Genomic DNA, 22,664 nt, shown 5'->3' with positions numbered 1-22,664 from the left:
TTTCGTTTGGATACGTCAAACTCGTGTCTGTTTGGGTACGTCAAATTCACTTCGACCAATCTCCCTATTTAGGATCCCTACCACCCCCCCCCCCCTTCGTGGACAATTGTCCATACAAAAAAAACTTTTTTGTATGGAGCGTGCACAATCGCCATACCCATCCCCCCCCTCCCTAAAGTGTCCACGTGGTTTATGAATGGCCCCTAACAATAATTACAAAAACAATTCAAATAATTCAAACTACTTAAAAAATGATTTTTTTATCAAAACGTATCATTGTTTAAATTGACAAAAAAAAATAATTTTTACTTAAAATATTTAAAACATTTGAATTTTCCTCACATATAATGCGCAACTTTTTCACTTTTCCATCGATATTTTACTAAATTAACAGAAATTTTAAAATAAAATAAATTGTTTTGGAATTAATTTCATTGAATTTCACATTGTGTTACCCATGGCCAGGCCTGCAAAAAGTTTCCAACCCAGCTTACACATGAAGCAAACCAAAATGTCAATTCACTGCTAGCATGTGACTGCAAGCCTACTGTGTCTATTCATCCACTGCTGCCTGACTCTTGCCGGTCGGCTGCTGGAAAATGAGAGACATGAAAAAATGAGCTACACTCACTCAATTTGTGTCATATGACTGACTCGTAAATCCTCTTTAAACACTATTTTTACTATTTTCAAACAATTTAATAGTTGTAGACTGTAATAGTTGTGCTACTGCTATCGTCTCTGAATCAAGAAAAACTTATACCGTTAATTGGCGAGTTTGACTGCGACGTTCTTATGAGCGGCGAAACCAACCCAAACATTTTGGGAATCGAATGGGTTGACCTTTTCAACCTTTGGTCTGCTCCACTGGAGAGAAAGGTAGTTTCTTTCACTACGCCACAAAAAGCGTAGCGTTTGCAGAACTACCACGTGTAGCTCTTCCGAAACGGTTGCTCCATTTGGGCGAAGTTATTCCCGCCACATTTTATTTGTAATATAGATTAAGATATGTTTGCTCAATGCAGATAACCTTAAAAAGGGCAGTGATATTCAAGTTATGTTCTGTTATGACATTATAAAATGTATATTTCTTAGCATTTTTCTTTAAATCATACATAATCATGAATTTAAAAGCCTTGATGTTGGACCAGACTGGAAAGAAACTCTCGTCGCCAATATGTTTTACGACTTCTAACATCCTTTCAAGGTAAAAAAGGAGAATCCATGCGGAATCCAATAGAACTTTTGTTTTATTATCATCAATGTTGCATGAAATGGTATTGTTTGCAAATACAATGTTTTACTGGTAGATAGTGGTGCACTACTTAAAGACTGTTGTCATTTAACACGACCAACTGTTGGAAGGACCTCTTCTTACATGTATGCTTCTGTAGTAATGTTAAATTTATTTTGCTGCTGCTGCTTCTTCTCAAGGAATTATTATTATTACTGTCGCATAAAAGGGCAAAAATATGTGTGTTGGTTGGGCTGGATCTGCAACTTGTCGGTAATTTGATTCAGAACATTTAACTCCAATCTTGCCGCTGGCTTTAGTAGAGGCTTTCTGCGTTGGAGGATCGTGGCTTTTTCAACTTTTCCATGTTTTTGATGACGATGTCGTGCAGGGAGCAGTAGCGATTTCTGACCTCGCTCAGCACCAACCATAAGCTCAGGAATTCCTTTTCGTCCAGCTCCTAAAAGAGAATAAGCGAAATATTGGTTAGTTTACAAGTTCCACGGGAACGGGGCAATATTTTAAATTACCGCTACGGCACGACGATAGTCCTCAATGTGTGGATACTTGGCTACTTTGGAAACAACTTTTGCCCGGGAAACAAAGTATCTGGAAATCTGGTCGAAGAAGGCGGCGGCTTCCGTCTCGACCGACTGGATCTCGGCGAGAGTGTCTTCCTGGATCGAAACGCCAAAGTTGTTTCCGTCCTCGATTTTGGGAATCATGAAGGAAATCCACATCTTCAGCAAGTTGGAATCTTCGACCAGGGTACGGATGACCGGTTTGACCACCTTGATGAGCTCGCAAATGGGCGTGTTGCACTCGACGCGACCGTTCGGCAAAGCCATCACCTTGGTTCCGCTGGGCAAGTCCAAGCGGGCGCGCTTTGTACCGGGCTCGTCACCGTCGGCTTTCTCCGTATCTGCGTTACCAATCTCGATCGGATCGGGCACTGGAATGTTGAGGTCCTGCAGTCGAACAAGATATGTTAATAAGACGACTAATTTCTTGAATTTTCCTAAACTTACTTGGTACACATCGGTGAAGCTTCGCTCGGAAAACTGAGGAGTGGACAGCAAATCGTTCAGTTTGACAATTTTCTCCGGAAACCCTTTAATGATCAACTCCTCAGCTTTCTTGATCAAGTTGTCTTTGTACTCTTGGACCTGAAATGATGACACAAGATAAGTCTTTATGAAACATGTCACAACATGTTTGCTTTGATGATTAGCACGCGGTTTCCCTCATTACTGTTTTGCGGTTAAAAATTGAATTTTCACATTAATTCGAACACATGGAGCGCAGAACGTGACAAAATCGATCTAGTTGCATCGCGTCAATTTTTCATTTTCATACAAACACAGTGAAACACTCTAGTGTTAACCTAACTTTTTGCGTTGTTTCTTTTTCTACGCAATATGGATCAGTTTTACTAGAAATGCAAAGGGACATTCTAAAACAGCAAACAATGGTCATTTCAGGACACAGAATCCTTCTAAAAAGCGCCAAAATGATTATTTCTGTTCCATTTGCGGTTAAATTGCAATTCCAAAGCGTGCCATGAGTCTATTCGGATCGAAGTAGTCTACATTTGTCCGGGAATTCTACCGGAACAATCCCGTGCATATTACCTTCTTGGCGGTGTCGACAGCGTCTCCCATTGTATGGCGAGGGTTTTTGATGCAGCTAGCGCAGAAATATTCCGTACAATCTAAACTTTCACGCAGCAAATCACGGCCAAAATTTAATCACGAGAAGCAGCACAGCGGCGATTTTGTCGTCTTGAGCAGTTTTTAATGTCAGGACAAAAGCAGCAGCAAACAAATGCAACGCTGTCAAGCATTATACCGATTTTACCGACCAACCGAACAGCCCTGTCGGACTGAAACGAGGGGTCTGTTTCGGTATGATTTGCACGTTTTCAACACTGGAAGCCCGACAAGAACATTTGCTAGAAATGCTGCTTATTAAATTATTGTACGATCAGTTCCTAGCTGGACTCGGTCGCTGGAAACGACCGGCGACTCAACGACCGACGAAATAGGCGGCAGGCCAGATGCGGGCATAAAAATGTCAAAATCTCTTCCGTCCTCACTTCGTCTCACCATCCAGCTGCAGCTTTGTTGACAAACAAACGGAGCACGCGCAAGGCTGTATAGTATAGTATCCAGCTTTTTAAGCGAAAATGGCGTTCGAATGGTGAACGCCTGAAATGTCAAAGTCACGCAGTGGTACCAACATTACGAAAAAAGTGTGCCATGGCATGACAGCCGCATTTTTTTTTCTAATGTTGGTGCTCTTGCGCGATTTTGACATTTCGGACGTTCAACCTTCGAACGCCATCTTCGCTTAAAAACCTGGATAGCCATGGAGCACGCGGTCGCATGATGGCGTCATCGAGCCAGAATTAGGGGTGATCATGTGATAAAAAATGAAAGTTTTTTCAAGAAAAATAATATTATTCCGATCGAATAAAAAATTTGCGAGCATGTTCAAACAATTATTCCTGATGTCGGAGAAGTGATAAAAAAGCAAAATTTTAATCCATAATTTTTCTATAAATTGATTTTTTTCACTTCATCTGGGAACCCCTAGGTCTATCCACGACCGTTTCCAATGACCGTGAGAAGATGCCAGAAAATCCAGCTACGAGCTAAATCCACACTAACTCTGGCTTTTTAAAATGTACCATGCTTCCACAAAATTGCATGGTAGCAAATGAAACTATTGGCACTACGCCCCCCGGGGCATGGCCTTCCTCTAACGTGGGATTTCTGCTCCAGCGCCTCTGACGAGACAGGAGAAACCGGGACCGACGTTTTACTTCACCATCCGATAGAAGCTCAGTGGATAAGGCGGGAATCGAACCCGCGTCTCATAGCATCATCGGGATCGGCAGCCGAAGCCGCTACCCCTGCGCCACGAGACCCACTTTGCATGGTAGCAATTGGGTCCTAAAATGAAGCTTAGATTGCTGATATTATTGTTTACAGCGATAAAGCTTATTTTTCTGAGTACAATGACCCTTTGTACGAGCACAAAGAGTTTAAAATGGATTTTTAAATCAATTTTGAAAAATTAACCTCACGGTCCTTCTTGACAGAAAAGCTCCTACTTGACAGCTCGTTTCAAGGGGACCATAGTCGATCCATCGGAAAAATGTTGTCTTGTCAAAAAAAAAATTTGCATTAAAATGAAAAAAAAAGTGATCAGAAATGGTTTTTTATCGTGTTTTTTACCGTTGTACATAAAAATTGACATAGGGCTTTAGTACCCAATTACGAAATCATTATAGAGTTATATACGTGCGCGTGTAGTGCGTGTACGTACACGAAAAAAATGAGGTTAAATTTTGTACCAGCCAGCAAAACAAATGTTGCGCTAGTGTGTGTGAGATCGGGCTTAGAAAGCTCTATTGCGCGTATCCCCGAAAAAGACACGCGGCATACCAGCCTCGAAACGACGCGCCGCACTTTTGGCAAATGCGCGCTGTCAAATCCCATACTGCGTGTTTTGTTTTTGTTTATCTTCTTCTTCGAATCGCTCGCCATTGCTGCCAGGTATGTTTTTTCTAGCACTAAAAGTGCAGAAAATCGCTGGCAACAATGTTTATGGCACATTCTGAAATGCCCCACGGCGTTTACCTTTGAAAAAACGGACAATATATAGCTCGGTTTAGGTCCTAAACTCGGCTCTGTACTCGCGTATGCACCTGACGTAGCAATGTGCTCGAAAATCCGCTATTGTTGCACAAAACAAACAACGCGTTGTGGAAGACTCTCAATGGAGCACCCGCAGTCGAGACAGTTCGCTCCATAAGAAATACATTGTAGAAAAAAGCAAAAACTGCTCGAATGGAAATGCTCCATTGCGCTGTCTGCAAAAATACGCTCGTCGTGGACTTCAGCGTCCTCCCAGAGCGTCCAAAGCTGGACACGGTGCAGCGTTTTGTTAAAAAAAAACTAAGCAGCTATTCGATTGATTCTCGTTTACAAATTATTGTCCGTTTATTTCGAAGGTACACGCCGCGTGGCATTTTAGAATGTGCCGCAGACACTGTTGTAACAATGCCATGAAATTCGAAGAAGAAGATCAACAAAAACAAAACGCGAGGTATGGAATTTGACAGCGCGCATTTGCCAAATAACCTAACAACCTATTCCCCAAATGGTAAAATCATATGGGGTATAATTCGTCTATTCGTCTTATAAATGATCTTTACTTATAAACTTTGAAAATTCGATTTGTTTTTAAGAAAAATTAAACAAGTGTCGAAGGTCGTGATGGCTGTTACGATAATTGAAAACTTACCCGAGATATGAGAATTTCCCCAATAACTTAAGGTGGAACAGGTAACTAATAGTCGTTCAATTGGGTCCTTTAGCTTAAATTTCTGATATTAGGGCGGAAAGCGTGATCAAATAATTCTCGTCTCAAGAAACGATAACTGTGATTGACTTCAGGGGGAAAAAGATTCACAAATCCTATTTGAAACTCAGGCAAATGTTGTCTTATAATTTTATTTTATTTGACAATCTATTTATAAAATAACAAAAGGTAATTTTCTTTACTTTAAATATTATTGTTTCATTTCGCGTGGAACTCAAAATAACTGCAATGCGCAAGCGCGTGTTTTGCTACGAAGTAAGTTCATTTTTCCGACCTTTACCCATCGGCTAGCTGATTAGAGTGTAAACATCATGTGCTTGCTGTGGGCGCGCGAAAATGTACTAGTCTTCTACAACGTTGTTCTACCGTTTCGCGACTGTGATGCTAGATGGTGGATGCTGGGCTAGAAGATGAAGTCTGCCGAACGGCGACCAGAACATATGTTTACAGCCGAACAGCACGTCCGTCGTCGGGAAAAATCGTTTCATTGATATGGGTTTTCCCGACTGCGCTCGACTTTGAACTATGTTGATGCCAGAATTCCAATATATGTTTGAATTCAACAAACAAAAAGTTTTCAGGCCTAGTTGACTTTTTAGAAACTTTGTCGCACAGTTTGGATTTCCTGGATCAGAAATTATTACAAAATGTGATTACAGTTGAAAAATCTGAAAGTTGATTGATTTTTGATTAAATGAATTTAAATGATTTTTAAATAATCTAAGAAACTACAATAAAACAAAAAATATTCATTGAAATTATATCAATTTCAAAATGGAGCGCATAGTCTGCTGGACGCACTGTTTCGGCAGTTATTTATGAACATTTTCCCAATGGAGCAAGCCTGTCTGGCTGTGGTCGCACGGAAAACTGTCTCAGTCGCTTCTTGGCTTGCGTTCCGACCAGTCGTCGTTGTCAACGTAGTAGTTCCAAACCCGCCTAGAGAGGTTTTTGAGTAAAGACCATTGCCTGTTATCAATAGTAGTAGGGTTTTGGGGGAAAGTGCGAGCTAAAAAGGGTGAAATCATCACTCATTCATTCTTTGCTTGATGCGCATCGAAGAATTTGAACCCGCCACGGTTCATCCTGGGCCAAAATCCGACCGTTGAGTCAAATATTCCACGTGAAGTGAAGCCAGAAGGGGTTTTGATAAGTGCATTCGAGTGTGCTTAACGAATATTGGAACTGGTTCCGCCGCTGTCCAACGGTGCGTGAAAAATACTCCCTAATCAATAACGGCCAGCAAAGTTTTAAATAATTAATGCCAAATACCGGCGGCATTACTTTTTGTCGGAAGTGATGGATTTTCGACAGCAGTGTTGAAACGGAAAAGTGGAGCGAGCTGATCGACAGTGAGTGATAATATAAATTCATCGTGGGTTTAGGCGTCGTCTGATAAATCAGCGGTTATCGAACTACACGTGGAGGTTGATGTCATAAATCTATTTGATTCGAGCTTCCGTTTGGTGGAATAAGTGAACGGTGAGTAAAATATTAATTAAAGTTCAAAAACAAATTAGTATGGTTGGAGAAATTCCTTTATCCTAAGAATTTTAGAACTTGTATGTTGTTATTCTTTGTAAGGAAATAAGTTCAATATTTTGCTGATGAGCTATAAACCTGGAAGCTTTCAAAAGCAAAGCAAATGAATTTCAAAAAAACAAAAAAGAAAATGAATAATGAATTCCTCCATAGATATATCGATGCCTCTGTGCTTTCTTGTACTAAGCTTGCTGGGATTCCTATCAAGTTAGCATCAGAGGCATCGATATAGTAAAATTAATGGTAAATTAGAAAGAAAATATAAATACTGATTTAAAAGTATTTATGGAAGAATTCTTTATTTATTATTCGTATACTTTGTATTTTTATTGGAAAATAAGTCCGGCTGGAAATTGATTTTAATTTATTCTGGATTGCATAAATTGAAGTCTATTTATTTATATCTTGTGACCTTTCACTTTTTCTAGATTTTTACTAAGACACGTTTTTCAGTGATATGTAGCATTGTAGCGTGAAGAGATAGAAATTTGGTGTGTTAAAACTTCGAAAAACTGTACACAAATCATCAACACCAACATTTTCCCAAAAGTCTTTTAAACCCTTTTGTTCATACATTCCACTTTTTATTTGTTACCCTGCAAAGTTACAAACAAAAAATGTAAATGGTATCAAATGACATGTCTTTCGATTTTTGACGGATGAGTTACAAGATATGGAAGCGATTATAAAACTTATTTAACTTTTTTTATGAAAAATACCAACCTACTGTCACGAGATATCGAATAGTAGACCTGGGATTCGCGGTCAATGACTTTAACTACCCCTTAGAGCAACATTTCAGGCAAAAAGGGGTCGGGGCAACTTTTTCGGATTTCGGGTGAGTTGGCGGATAATGACCCATTTAGTTTAATTAATATCTTGACAGATACGTAATGATAGATGCGGGTTTTAAAATAACTGTTTATTAATTGAATAGTTAACTTACCACGTGTGCATCGGCACGGAGTTACGATTTTTTTTGCGAATATCGACGAATATTGACAGTTTTTGGACCACGTTGAATAATTTATTAGAACTTAAGTTCATGTTAATGTATCAATAGTGTGGAAACCTAAGATTGTCTCTTTAAAATAAAGTTTCCACGCGCTTGGTACTGAAGTGTTAAACCTTCTTTCATATGAATGAACGTTTAAAAAAATATTAATAAATGGAAAAAGTCAAATAAGTAATTAAACTAAGAATTCATTCATGTTTGGAAAGATTCGTATCCAGAGAAAGTCTTTAAGGCCCAAAAAATCAAAAAATCAAACCATCCACATTAACGACCCCCGGGTCTTTTGACAATGTGGTCTCTATTGCAAGTTTCTGCTCGAACCTAGGAGTCCGAAGACTTGAATAGAGAGAGCACCCTAACCTCTTTCTACTCCAAGGAACCTTCCACCCCAGTGTTTGAACTGACGACCTTTGGATTGCGAGTCCAACCGCCGCCAGCGATTCCACCGGAGTAGGCTTGGTTTGGTGTGTTTTTTGTACTTATGGCATGGAGACGACTCCTACACCTGGAATGACTTAACGGCCTAACAACCAAGGCCGGGGCCGACATTTTACTTCCTCATCCGATGGAAGGTTGGAGCAGATGGGAATCAAACCCAGAATCATCCGCTTACAAAGCGGACAGCGTAACCATTCGGCCACGCACTGCCACCTGGCCCGTTGAAGTTAAAATTTCTTAAAGTATAATTAGTAAGTAGTTGAGTTATATCTAAGTTAAGTAATGTCTAAGTTAAGTAATATTTAAGTTAAGTAATATCTTTGGGAACTCAACTCTTTGCGCCCGAATAAGTGCAGAAACGATAAATTTCGTTAAGTCTTGCTACACAATTTGTCCAGCACAGGTCTACTCCACACATTACTCTGTACAACTCAGTTGAACATGTCACAGACACCAATATCGCATTGAGCAGTGCAACACACGATCCATTAGGTAAGACCGTTAATCCATCAGAAACCCACCAGGATGACGCCCCACGTGGACGAGCCGCGTGAGTGATTGATGATTAACCCTCAATACACCATCTTTCCTTCTCATTCTGTGTAGCAGCAGGGAAGGCATGAAAGAGTGAATGCTAGTCAATGTTTTGGTTCAATTTCGCTTTAAGAACACACATAATCTTTGGGTTCTTTTCAGTTTTTTTTTTTTCAAAGGAAAACTCGTCTTTCTTTTGTCATTCTTGCAATATCCTCGTTCAGGATGAGAGCTTTCGATGTAGGTCAGCTCTAAAGAGATTATGGTAATCATCGTTAATACAAGCAGCAGTGTCTGGTGCAGCACAAAAGTAGGTTTCCTCCTCTCATCATGATTCATCATTCAACACTGACTGGTGGTGGGCTGGCTGGTGCGTGGGGGTTGTCCGCCCATGTTTGGGCTTTGCTTTGGATGAGGGTGGGATGAAACTGTCCCGGCCAGAATCTATTTTTTTCATGTCAGCGAGGATCTTAGGATGTCTTTTTACTTTCGTCATTGAGGAATCGTTTTATAACATTTGAAAATTGACCCTATTCCTCGGTCCATATTTGTGTTCAAAAACCTTACATTATTTGACAATCAGGCAAAACATCTTTTTAGAATGGATACCGTCAACTGGGGCGAATTGGGACAGCAGTTTTAACGATGTTAGAGCACAATATTTTTATTTTTCTGGTTGGTTTCGGATAGAACAGACTCAGACCAACAAATGAGTAGGGTAGAGTAGTCATCAATGAGACACGGGGAACAATGATAAAATGGCTCTCACAAGTCGTAGTTTCAACCAATCAGGCTCATATTTTGGGGAAAGGCGTGTCTACTGGATACACGTCTGCCATAATAGTGCCTTTGGTTATGGACGCTCCCTTGCAAAGTTATTCATAAATGTTTGATTTTGGGGTGTAAAAGTAATTTTCGCTCATAGGCTGCCAATAATACAAAAAACTAATATTTCTCCAAATTTCTTTCGTCATTTCATAGGGCATGAGTTGGGCTACAATGGACTTTCATTAGATTTGACCAAAATTAATCATCTCATCTCATCGTCTCATTGTTACCCACTCTTTTCAGCCCATGGGTAACAATGAGACACTTTGATTTTTCTTCATTAAACTCTTCAAAATCTTATGAAATCATTCAAAACATGAATTGGAAGTGATTTTTGGCATATTTATTGAGTTTTGACTTCATGTAGCTAAAAATATAAAGTTATTTGGTATAAATAAATGGATTTTACTAAATTAATTTACTTTTAAGTATAACTTTTGTTAATTAAAGTTTCAAGTTGGCAAAATTGCTTTCAAATGTTCAAGGCAAGTCACCTGCAATGGAACAATACAAAAACATGATGTTTTACTAGAAAAGTATTGATTTTCGTAGAGTGTCTCATTGTTCCCCACCTTTCTCATTGTTCCTGCCAAGTGCGTCTACAATGAGACAGTTGGATAGCTCTGGCTGCAGAGGTCGGATCGATCTCATATTTTGATGAATGTTAGAACACATTAAAAGAAATATAATGCAACAAAAAGCTCATTAAAACATGCTGATGAAAAAAAACAAAATCGTTGAAAGTTAAAAACCAAAAGTGTCTCATTGATGACTACACTACCCTACATCCATTTTCAAATTGAAAACCTTTCAGTGCTCTAAACATTGCTGTCCCTATTCAGACTGTAGTCCCGATTTGCCCCAGATGACGGTAGCAAAAACTGACCTCCAACACGATTTTCTTGTATACACGAAAAAAAATCCCTCCATAACGATTTTTATATTTAAATTTATATGCAGCATGCACCTCCATGCTTTTTAAAAGAGCCGCAAAAAGGTTCGTTTGATTTAAGGGAGGCGCACGGTTCCTCACGGCAGAATGATCATGTCAACACATTATTGAAATAAAATTTAAATTAAAGTGATGCTTTATTGTCCCACCCGTGTGGATCAATCGGACCGCGCACTGGACTCACAATCCAGAGGTCGCCGGTTCGAATCCCGCGGCGGGCGCTCTAAAATTCTTTGTGTAAATATGGGTATTCGGCGCCGTCGCTCCGTGCCATACTTTCATACACTTAGGAGCCCAGGGCGGTGAAGTCCTTGTAGATAAAAAGGAAGACACTAGTGGTTGGTACTAGCAATGGTGGCCGACAGCTATAAAGTCAACTTCGTGATGCTTTATTTCCAATAAATGTTTTCACCAAGGGAAGTTATGCAGTTGCTTTTATCAGATAAACTATAATATTTTCAATTTGATCATGAACAGTGTAAGAAAGCTTCATCTACTTTAAGTTGAATTTAGACTCTTTTTTGACGCGGACATCGCTTTCACGCCACATGGCGATGGCGCGCGCCTCTCGTCCTACAAGACAATTATTTTTCGAGACGGGCACGCACTGATTGCAGGAAACAAACATAGAAGACGTCCTCGAGCAGCTTTGCTACAGGCCAATAAAAAGGCTTGGCACGTTTTTGTCCTCGTTCGGAAAATGCGTCGCTTTCTGGTCGTCACCAGTGAGTTCGAAATTTTCCGGAAACGAGCACCCAAGGTGAACGGATATATTTCTAGGTGTGGTGATAATTTTCAAATCGAGAGTACGTTTTTCATCTTTCACATAGCCGGGTCTCTCTATAGCTATGAGTTATGGTAGATTATCATCACGCATATTAATGCGCTCCGCGTGGAGCATACAAATGGGTGCTAAAAATCTATTTACTCGAACCGAGTGCGCGTGCAGTGTCAGAGTCGTCCTTTTTGCTCTTTCCCTTGGTGGAATCGCTGTGGTTGGACGTCTCTATGGACAGAATAAATCCCAACCGAATGTCGTCCGTACCACCCGGTGCACACCGGAAAAAGGAAGGATATCATACATGACTTGGTGGTTTTTGAGGAGTCCCCCGCGATGTTACAGAATTCACTCAAATGAATTATTATTTGTGTGAACTGGGGCGAAATATGAGTTACAATCCGGTGGGATAGAGTTCAAGCTATTTTGTAATATTAACAACCATGGTAATGATAAATTCTATAAAGTTATTTTAAAATTGTTCTGAAATGTTACATTATTTTAATGCTATGCTGAACCAGCATTACAATAAAATAATTAGGTACTATGTATCAGGGACTTTCATTTAAAATACACTCAACCCCCGGTGGTTGGTCACTTTTTCGTTTGACACTTTTTTAGTTTGTAATAAATACATTAATAAAAGTGTGTATTAATAGTGGCAAAGAAAGGCACATGATTTAATTGCGTCGCTGCTCCGTGTGTATGTTTTTATTAGCGCATTTTTTTTATTTCCGTTCGAATTAGCTCGACGTATATTGTGATGCAGCAGAAAGATTACCAGACATATTTGTTGTTTATTGGGGTCATTGAGAGAATCTGCTATCATCTAAACACTAATCCAACAAACTAATTTAATCCACCGATGTGGTTGGTGTCTTCCTCGCATACATTTAATGGACATGACATAAGACAAAGTTGTGAGATTATCAAAATTTTAGATTCGTTGAGATGTTCCATTGATTATCTAACTGGCTCGGTCGAGGGGAGCCAAAAAAATTTAAAAAAATATCATAATTGAAACTACAAGCCAGAATTTCAACATTTCAATGAAAAAAAACATTAGAAAATGCCTTCAAATGATATTCAATCATTAGTTTTCAAAAATGTAAGATTTGACATAAAAAACCAAAGATATTGTAATTAAAAACTATTAGCGGTTTTCTACATCTAAAATTCACTAAAATTCAAAAGATTTTTCAATTAACTCAAAGTTTCTAAAAATTATTCTAAACGCAGGAAAATGCATGTTAAGGAAGAAAATTGATCATCACTATAAAATATTCTGTATTAAATTCATTTTAACGAATTTCAGCACCAAAAGGAATCAGCATGTGCCGGTTGTTGCCATTTTGAAGCCACTTAAAGAATTTTTGATCTAATTCAAATGTGCTTCAAAATTTATATAATTGTGTGACACAGTCATTGGCGTCCTAGTTGGCAATCATTGATTAATGACGATTTCCATAACTTTACAAGGAATGGGATAATCGTTACCAAAAGGAATCAGCATGTGTAAGGCACTATTCTTAACAACTTGTTGAAGGAATTTTGTCAAAATATTGAAAGCGACGCAAAATTTATATCTTTGAACGAAAAATCATGACAATGATGGAAGTCTTCACGTTAAATAGATTTCAGTGGTTTGCATATAAATTTCTGTTGAAAATTTTCACTTTTTTTGAAAACATATTTGTTTTGCTCCCGATTTTTCAAGCCGATTTTGAAGAAAGGGGAGGGGGTGTCAACAATTTTAAACAACATTTTTACCAGCCTTATAGGAACTTCAGAAAAGTTCAGTTCCATTTCCATCCAATTTGCAAAATCTTACGGTATAAACATGTTTTTGCATTTTTTTTTATTTCTTTTAAGCTATATATTTTTTCATAAAGATTAAAGCAGCAGTTGAACGTCAAAGTGCCTATATGCAAATAATAGGATAATAGGTGCCCGGTGTTAAAACATGGAATTGAGGGAAATATACCTTTAGTATTCGCATTTATATTATCGGCCTATCAGTATTCAACGTGTTCTTGACTATTTCAAAGTAAATAATTAGCTCAAATAAATGTTGGCAAGCAACTTTCTTTGTTGTCTATACAAGGTGCAGGTGTGTGTATTTTTTAAACATTGCATGCATCTTTTCACTTATTAGCAAAAGCGACGAACCAGCCAACTTGCAATCATTAAATTGAATAAAATTTGTATATTTGCCATAGAAAATAAAAAAAAACATCTGGGTTGTGGAAAAACTTTCCTCTTTCACCAAAACTGCACCATTCCCTTTGACAATGAACCTTCTCCATTATCACATTAAATTTTTATTGGCTCTTGCTCAAGATAATCTTGATTGAATCATTCTGTGTTGATTGGATTATTGCGTCAAGAAGGCAACCCCTTTGATGTTGGAAAATACATCAGTATCAGATTCTTAACTGGGTAATTCTCCGCCAACTCACACAGCAGTTGCCCCGACCCCTCTTCGATTTGCGTGAAACTTTGTCCTAAGGGGTAACTTTTGTCCCTGATCACGAATCCGAGGTCCGTTTTTTGATATCTCGTGACGGAGGGGCGGTACGACCCCTTCCATTTTTGAACATGCGAAAAAAGAGGTGTTTTTCAATAATTTGCAGCCTGAAACGGTGATGAGATAGAAATTTGGTGTCAAAGGGACTTTTATGTAAAATTAGACGCCCGATTTGATGGCGTACTCAGAATTCCGAAAAAACGTATTTTTCATCGAAAAAAACACTAAAAAAGTTTTAAAAATTCTCCCATTTTCCGTTACTCGACTGTAAAAAATTTTGGAACATGTCATTTTATGGGAAATTTAATGTACTTTTCGAATCTACATTGTCCCAGAAGGGTCATTTTTTCATTTAGAACAAAATTTTTCATTTTAAAATTTCGTGTTTTTTCTAACTTTGCAGGGTTATTTTTTAGAGTGTAACAATGTTCTACAAAGTTGTAGAGCAGACAATTACAAAAATTTGAATATATATACATAAGGGTTTTGCTTATAAACATCACAAGTTATCACGATTTTACGAAAAAAAGTTTTAAAAAAGTTGGTCGTCATCGATCATGGCCGTTCATGGTCACCCGCGACAGACACGGACGACGAAACAAAGAGAAACGCAAAAAGTAACTTTTTCAAAACTTTTTTTCGTAAAATCGCGATAACTTGTGATGTTTATAAGCAAACCCCTAATGTCTATATATCAAATTTTTTGTAATTGTCTGCTCTACAACTTTGTAAAACATTGTTACACTCTAAAAAATAACCCTGCAAAGTTAGAAAAAACACGAAATTTTAAAATGAAAAATTTTGTTCTAAATGAAAAAATGACCCTTCTGGGACAATGTAGATTCGAAAAGTACATTAAATTTCCCATAAAATGACATGTTTCAAAATTTTTTACAGTCGAGTAACGGAAAATGGGAGAATTTTTAAAACTTTTTTAGTGTTTTTTTCGATGAAAAATACGTTTTTTCGGAATTCTGAGGAAGCCATCAAATCGGGCGTCTAATTTTACATAAAAGTCCCTTTGACACCAAATTTCTATCTCATCACCGTTTCAGGCTGCAAATTATTGAAAAACACCTCTTTTTTCGCATGTTCAAAAATGGAAGGGGTCGTACCGCCCCTCCGTCACGAGATATCAAAAAACGGACCTCGGATTCGTGATCAGGGACAAAAGTTACCCCTTAGGACAAAGTTTCACGCAAATCGAAGAGGGGTCGGGGCAACTTTTCCCGATTTCGTGTGAGTTGGTAGAGAATTACCCAACTATATAGATAAAATAATTGGTTTAGTTCACTTCTTTTTCACCACCAAAATTGAATTTCCTACAATAGGGGAAATCTACCCATTTTAATCCTAATAAGCGGTCGTGTTTGAATGATGCTGGATAATCTAGAGTCTCCCTTGAATTTTACTAAAACCAAGTACACCAACGAGTAGAGCAAGTTTTTGTGAACATTTCTGTTTATTTTCACTTTCACTAAAAGTTATTCTATTTCTTTACCAAGCATTTAACAAAAAAAAAATTCCCAAGGGTATTCTAATCGAGGCGAATGCATTGGGCCACGCCCATTTTTCTAATATCGGCTTAGTTCTTTTTTCTTCCAACACTCTGTCGAGTGTTGCCATTTGCGCTGACAGTTCAAACGAACACTCACGAAAAGTGGCATTTATAGAGAAAGTTTCCTGGCATCGCTGGCTGTGCTGCTGCTGGTGTTGACGGCTAGCCTTTGTTCTTTTTTGCCTTCGTCTCTCGCTCGGTTTTCTTCAGCCTTCGATTAGAATGCAAAGTGAAAATTGAAACGTCAAACGACTTGGCGCGTTTGTTTTTTTGATGGCGCTTGGTAATTTATTACATTTTTCGGGATTATTCTTCAAGTGAGTGCCTTACTTATGATCAAAAGAACATGTTGCCGGTAGTTGGAAGCAATTTCATATCTTAAGCGCCGTGAAAAAGTAAGCGAAAGTGAAAAGTTAATTTTGGCGATATTCATTAAGCGTTTGAGGGATTCTCGTGTGTGTCACTGTGTGTGCCAACAAAATGATGAGAAGTGGTCTCGCAAAATACAAATTATGATCAAAAGTGCATTAAATGTGATCTTTTTGGCCAGTAAGTGGCATACATTTGAGTGCTTACTCGAGGCGGTGCTGTTGCTGGTAAGTTTATAGCCCAAATAGTATTTTTGGAGCTTTAATCGAGCATCAAACTCTCCATATGACGAAGATAGGTGTTTGATTGGAAAGGGTAGATTTCCCCTAGTTCGCTTTTAGTCGCTCTGCAAACACGTGCCACTCAACTTGCGAAATACCATCAGTAAATTAATTTCCCAGAACTTTCTATATAACGTCTGGGCAAATCTCCATTAAACTTCCTCCTCGTGGTTTGCCCGAGCAAACAGTCAGCCTTCGCCTTATTTCATCAACTTAAAAAAGTACCTTTCCATCGATGATCTATATTTAACTTCCGCCGGACCAGCACAAACAGCAGCTGTGTAACGAGTCGAAAGTTTAGGTCATTGGCTGACCTTCTGGTATTGATTAAGGGTCCTGCTGCACCAGGGTGAGAGTTTCCCCCACAATATACGACTGATATCCTCCGATTCAAAGTTGCTCGATAGGATTTGTTCCCGGGGGCTACTGCTGCTGTTGGCTGGCACAAGTTTTGCAAGACAAAGGAGATGCAATTACCATGAACTGTGCAAAACCCAGTGCATTTCCCGGAAATTGGTCTTGGGTCTTTTCAGCATGGTCCGATAAAAGAGCCATTGATTTACTTTTTTTTGCGGATGTTCAATTAACGTCGAGTGCGAAAATTTGTAATTGTTTCACAGCTATGAATGCATTCTCGTTTTTTGCACTGGATAAAAAGCAGGAAAGTGACACATCATTGTTGTATTAGCACTCTATATAAGGGGTTGCTCGCTTCGTGCCGAGGATGCTTTTTTGTCAGCCAATTTTGCAGAGTCTGCATTTCACTCAACCTACATGTGCATGACCACTTGATAACTGAAGTGTGATCTCAAGCGTTGTCTTTTTGGTTGATAAAAAAACTCTTCACTTTGTATTATTCGTCTTCTCATGGAAAAAAGCTATGCTATCGACTATCAAAATGTAAAACTCTCGAGAAAAACTTCGTTCGCTAAAGAGAGTACAGTGCTATTCTGATGCAAATTTATCCTTCGTCGTCGTCGTCGTCATAGTCATATAGAGCAGATCAACGTTCACATTTTCCGCGCACATACATTCTACACAAGATCGACCAGCAACGAGAGGGACTCGAGAGACACAGGGTGGTGGCTTCATTGTTTAAGTAGGAGATATGTGATGTAATGAATAAATAAGTAAGTGCTTTGCTATGATAAATAGTCCTGATATTTTTTCAAATTAATATACAATGCTAAATGTTGCATTCCTATTAACATTTAGGAGAATTAATATTTTTACTCAAAATGAGTTTTAGGGTTTTCTGCTCTTAGGATGTGGCTGATGGTGATGGTTAAATATTGAGAGTAATCATTTGGTAGTGTAACAAGTAGTAAATCACTCGAATTTGAGTAATTTGAGATTCTTCGACTTACTTTGGTTGTCGAGAAAATAAAGAAATACATTTTCAATTTAATTCAATTCAATTTGTTTACCGAAGTAATCTCAAGGTTCTTTGGATAATCGAATGATCTAACTTTAGATAATTTAGTCTGTACTGCAGATGATCTGGCAAACATTTCTGAATGTTTAAGTCAATCAAAAATGTTAATCTGGAAATTTCAAGTTATGTTGAAAAGTGGAACTTTATTTTTCCGCAATGGTGTTTATTATGAGGATATTTACGTTCATATTTTGATTTTAAGATACATACATACACAAAACCACGAAAAATTCAGAAAAGAATCTTTTCAAAAGATTGTTTTACGTTACATTTTTTTAAGCGAAAGATTGCAAGACAACAATGGATTTTTCTATCCTGTTTTCGAAGTTCAATTTTTCATTTTATTTTTTCATGTTTTTCGACACACTATTGATGTAAACTTTTTTGAATATTAAAGCAATGCCTGAGCTGAACCACCCAAACGGCCGTGATCTTGGCTGCTTGAGGGCAAAAACAAGAACAATTGCTGCATAGAAAAGGAAAACTATGCGCACGAACGAATCATACTAGTTTTCTTTTCGGCTTACCGCATCCCGCGACATACCTACCAAGTCGCAAGAAGGGAACATAAATTTTAAATGACACTGAGTAACTGGCTGTGAATAGTCTGTTAGCAGTTCGTCGACGCGATTGTGACGCATTTCTATGATGCTGCGACATATAATGTTGGTTGAGATTGGTGCACCGTTCCGGATGACATTGATGGATTTCATAAACCGCAATGCAAACAATCATGGTCACGTGGAACGTCTGAGTCTCTCTATTTATTAAGGGTCCAGATAAATAGGTGAAGCAGCAACATTTTAAATTAAACCGTTTCAACTGGGTGGCTTCTAATCTGAAAGTCAAGTTCAAATAAAGACATTGCTATGGCATCTGTTGGCACACGTTCTTTCAAAAAGAAAAGATATTTTATTGCGATTCACGTTAATCTGCATTCTCTCTTAACTAGCCTCCCGGGGTGATCATTAAAAAAACGACACACTGCACCTTCGAATCGGGCATGGCCCAATGTTTTATTTAATTCTGTCGGCGAAACAAAAATAAAATTCCCTGTAATACACGGGTCAGTACGGAAATTAATTTTTAATGTGGGAAGCTCATGAATTTGAATACTGTGCAATACATGAACGAGGGATGTAAAATTCTTAAAAAAGACAGCTTCTCATCACACATCATTGACGATCTGTAAGAGAACTTAAGACAAAGCTGTTTAATTGAAATACAATCACTACCTCTGTTCCACGAAGGCAAGTGGAGAGAGCCCCTAAAGGTTAACTTCCCAATTGTGATTTCCGTCATTCGATGTCAAAAGTATTTTGTGTGGGTGAAAAAGATTTATTTGTATTGAATTTGATGTTCTTTATTATTCATAATGGAAATTCACATAAAACATGTACAACTCATTTTCACTACATTACCAGATTCACAGAGGTGAAACCATTTCAAAAATGACACACATTTTATTTTTGCACAAAGTGACACACACCAGGCCAAAGGCATCCCGATGGCTTTGTCCATTAAGCAATGTCCCTGTTACTTTACGTAATGCACGCCTGAGCAGCTTGTACTTCTTACAACAGCTCCAGCTTATCCGAAGCGTACAATGCTCCCAAAAACACACACACATACATCCAAGTGGAAAAGTTATAACGACAAAACAAACAGAAAGTCAGACATTACAGTAAGGCAACTGCCCCGCTCACTCTCTTGAGCAAGACGTGTGTAGAGCGAAAGTTTGGAAGGCAAATTTGCCCACACTGTTATTCAAATATATCCAATTAAAGTTGGTCTTTTGCTCCTAAGCAGGCTGGTTGTAAATCCTAGGGGGCGACTTTTGGTCTTCTAATCCCAATGGAATGCTCGCTGAAACAGTAGACCGTGTGATATCCGCTTGTATGATCCTTGCATGATAGATGAAACTAGCCTACCTGAGATTGTATGCTTTGCAGCTTTAAGTACAAATTTTATATTATTTTTATCTTGTTGTCTTGAAAACCACTACATAAGTTAAACTTGGTTTTATTTCAAAATTTAGCATTGAACTAACAATATTGCCCACACGCTTTTGCAAAACGGTTTGCGTTGATAGTATCATACTTTATGCACTTTATGCTTTTGCACCCCGAAACTTCGTTGGCGCCCTCAGTTTTGCTATACCACAACCAACACATGTGACAACATCGGTGTCACCAGTCAGTGTTTGCACAATTTGTTTCGTTTTTTGGACAAACACACATCCCGGTTTTGGTTTTTCAGCTAAGGAGCCTCTGTGAAGGATGTCAGAAAGTTCCATTGCCTCCATCATAACGACAGTCAAATATTTTTTGAAAAATAATCTTACACTTTTCTATGGTCATCTTGCACTTTACTGATTTAGGTCTCATTTAGATCCATCAAGTACGCCTAACTGTATTGAAGCCTGGATTTCTTTTGTTTCATTCTTGTGACAGTCCAGGTACTTTTAAACAAAACCATCTATTTAAATTTAGTAACTTATGTTCAATCCCTCATCCCTTCTCCCCTTTGTTCAACATATCTGAAGGTAAACCGTATAGCTACTAATTTATTAGCTACTCTAATGCCACGTTGGTGGTTAATATTTTGGTATTGAGTTTTGATAGTCTAATTTCATTTCCTTTTGAATGATCCTAAATCCGAGTACAGCATACGCAAAACGAGAAAGTTTTCATTCGCATGAACAGAACATCCGCAATTTTTACGAAGTAGGATAACTACGAAAAATGCTAGGACAGCGAGTTCGTTGTAGGTTATTTGTTCTGTGATGGGTACTTTAGGAAAAATTTGGGCTGGTTCTGCAAATATAAATTGTATACCGTAACCACAATTGTTTTTTTTTTTAATATTTTCTGACTAACTATCAGAAACATTGTCTTCATTATTCAGAAAATACATGTTTAAATAGCCGTGTTACTTCACGTCGTTTGTTTCAATCGTTGGAGTAATGTTCTAACAACCTTTCACACATGGAATAATTTTAAGCTCAAAAACCGCAAATGCAAAAGCAGATGATATACTAACACGTCACTACCGACTTGTGGTCTTCGGTGTGGGGGCGTTTCCGCCGTCTAAGAGCATTAAATTCGAAATTAATCTTCTCAGCCACGAAGCCAAACTTAGAACCTCAAACCCGCAGGCAAACGATCTCGGTTGCCATCAACCACCAACCGGGACCGGACACGGATGTGTGTGTGTGGTTTGGGGATCGTTTTTTTAGGAAGCTCCATGGAAGTTTGTTTTTCACTCCGTGGTTTTAATTAAAACGATGCTTCCAACACATGCGTGCAAATTTAGAGTGGTTTATTTTTCGAAAATTAAAGCGATGACAGACATTTCTAAATTGTGAACAATTTTATAAAAAAAAGACAAGCTAAATCTTTAAAAATAAAATCCACAACAAATAAATTGTGAACCACTCCAGTGCCACGTGTTGCGCAAAATTTGAAACTTCAGTAATGACATTGCAGATACAAACTGTATATGACAAGTTAAAATCGTGACTCAAAGGACAGAAAACAGAAAAGTCAACAAGTGTTGCTGTAAAAACTATGAAACAACTTTTTGTGTGCTAATGAGACTTTTATTAAATGTTGCTTTATTTATTGAAGCTAAATAAATAAAGGCTTCGAAAATTCAAAAAATATGTATTTTTTACTCAACACATTTTCCCTAATTGCACCCTCTACTCTGTGAAGCTGACACCGGTGTTTTAAGCAGTTTATTTTTCTTTTAAATTAGATTGAAGTCATCTCATTATGTCTGATCAGATTATCTGTAGCTTGCCTCGCTGGGTTTTTTCATCCCGATAACAAAGTTTAAACTATTTCGGTGTCCCTTTTCAGGTTTCCCAAGATAAATTATGCGTTTAACAAGCAGTTGACAGCTTGGCCATGGTGAAAGGCACCGTAGTACGAAGTTTAGTTTTTTCTCTTTTAGTTGAGTTTAAGTTTTAAGTGAATTGAGTCAATACGAAATCAAATTTCACAAATTTCTGTTTTTTTTGTGTAATATTACATACCGATTTATTGAATGATGCAAAATTCATTTTCACCAGTCACAATTTTTCTGCTTTTTCTCTATTTCTTAACTATCAATATCTCCTTTTCTCTTATGATCCCTCATCTATTAGCTATTTTGAAGGTTACTTTTTTCCTTCAGTAGATTTACTCGATTTTCAAAGCACCCGAAAACTCTGTCCCCAACATTGATTTAATCAGTTGTTGAACGACAGCTTAGAAAAGTAACTTTATACAAGTAATGCTTAAATAACGAAATTAATGAAATGAAATCAATTATCAATATTTCAAAATCAAAATGTTCACCATTTGGACGCGGATTTTACTCAACAGGGAAAATCAATCAGGTCTCAGCTACTGGAAATTTATGAATCAATGTTGGAGTGTGGAATTTTTCTAACTGTTTGTTTTTTTTTCATATTTTTTCACCGAAAGGCGACAGGGATTCAAATTACTGTTTGTTACAATGCATTACCAGCTTAGTCCGGCATGTGCTTTCTCTGCCAGTCCTTCAGCCATTCCGTGTGCTCAACTATCTCTTCCCGTTTAACATTTTAATTGCCCCGGGCAAGGCGAGGATACAAATGAGCCACTGACTGGTCCATTAAGTTTTTTTTCATCCAGTACATTAGCCAGCTATAGTCATCTGTTGTGCACGCTTCTTCCAGACGAGACCATGGCTTGCGGTTCCACTGGTAATCGGACACTAAAGAAGCAAACAAAAATGTAGGTTTCTGTCTGATAAAG

The 22,664-nt window shown here is 38.1% G+C and overlaps 2 protein-coding genes across 2 annotated transcripts in view; one reads left to right on the top strand and one right to left on the bottom strand.

Moving 5' to 3' along the window:
- Positions 1 to 1,232: 1,232 nt before the first annotated feature.
- On the bottom strand, positions 1,233 to 3,051 carry LOC120419898 (proteasome activator complex subunit 3-like). Its single transcript, XM_039582766.2, has 4 exons — positions 2,866 to 3,051; positions 2,263 to 2,400; positions 1,765 to 2,202; positions 1,233 to 1,694 (listed from the first exon to the last, which is right to left on the bottom strand). Exons 1-4 carry the CDS (start codon positions 2,893 to 2,895, stop codon positions 1,551 to 1,553), a joined length of 750 nt encoding a protein of 249 aa, XP_039438700.1. The 5' UTR covers positions 2,896 to 3,051; the 3' UTR covers positions 1,233 to 1,550.
- Positions 3,052 to 5,851: 2,800 nt separating this feature from the next.
- Positions 5,852 to 22,664, top strand: part of LOC120419882 (uncharacterized) — a 43,050-nt gene continuing 26,237 nt past the window's right edge. Inside the window, exon 1 of the mRNA XM_039582746.2 lies at positions 5,852 to 5,878. Within this exon, the coding sequence (XP_039438680.1) occupies positions 5,852 to 5,878 (27 nt within the window). The remainder of the gene's footprint in view (positions 5,879 to 22,664) is intronic.

This window comes from Culex pipiens, chromosome 1 (genome assembly GCF_016801865.2).
Source record: "Culex pipiens pallens isolate TS chromosome 1, TS_CPP_V2, whole genome shotgun sequence".
Classification (NCBI taxonomy): Eukaryota; Metazoa; Arthropoda; class Insecta; order Diptera; family Culicidae; genus Culex; species Culex pipiens.
The sequence above is the reverse complement of the archived record's forward strand: the minus strand, read 5'-3'. Positions and strand labels throughout refer to the sequence as shown.

What these genes read in the sequence shown, in the direction of transcription:
- LOC120419898 (XM_039582766.2), bottom strand. Translation starts at nt 2,895, where the DNA reads ATGGGAGACGCTGTCGACACCGCCAAGAAG. An exon ending in CTGTCGACACCGCCAAGAAG is followed by an intron (nt 2,401 to 2,865) that starts GTAATATGCACG and finishes TCATCATTTCAG; the next exon opens with GTCCAAGAGTACAAAGACAA. An exon ending in GCTTCACCGATGTGTACCAA is followed by an intron (nt 2,203 to 2,262) that starts GTAAGTTTAGGA and finishes GTTCGACTGCAG; the next exon opens with GACCTCAACATTCCAGTGCC.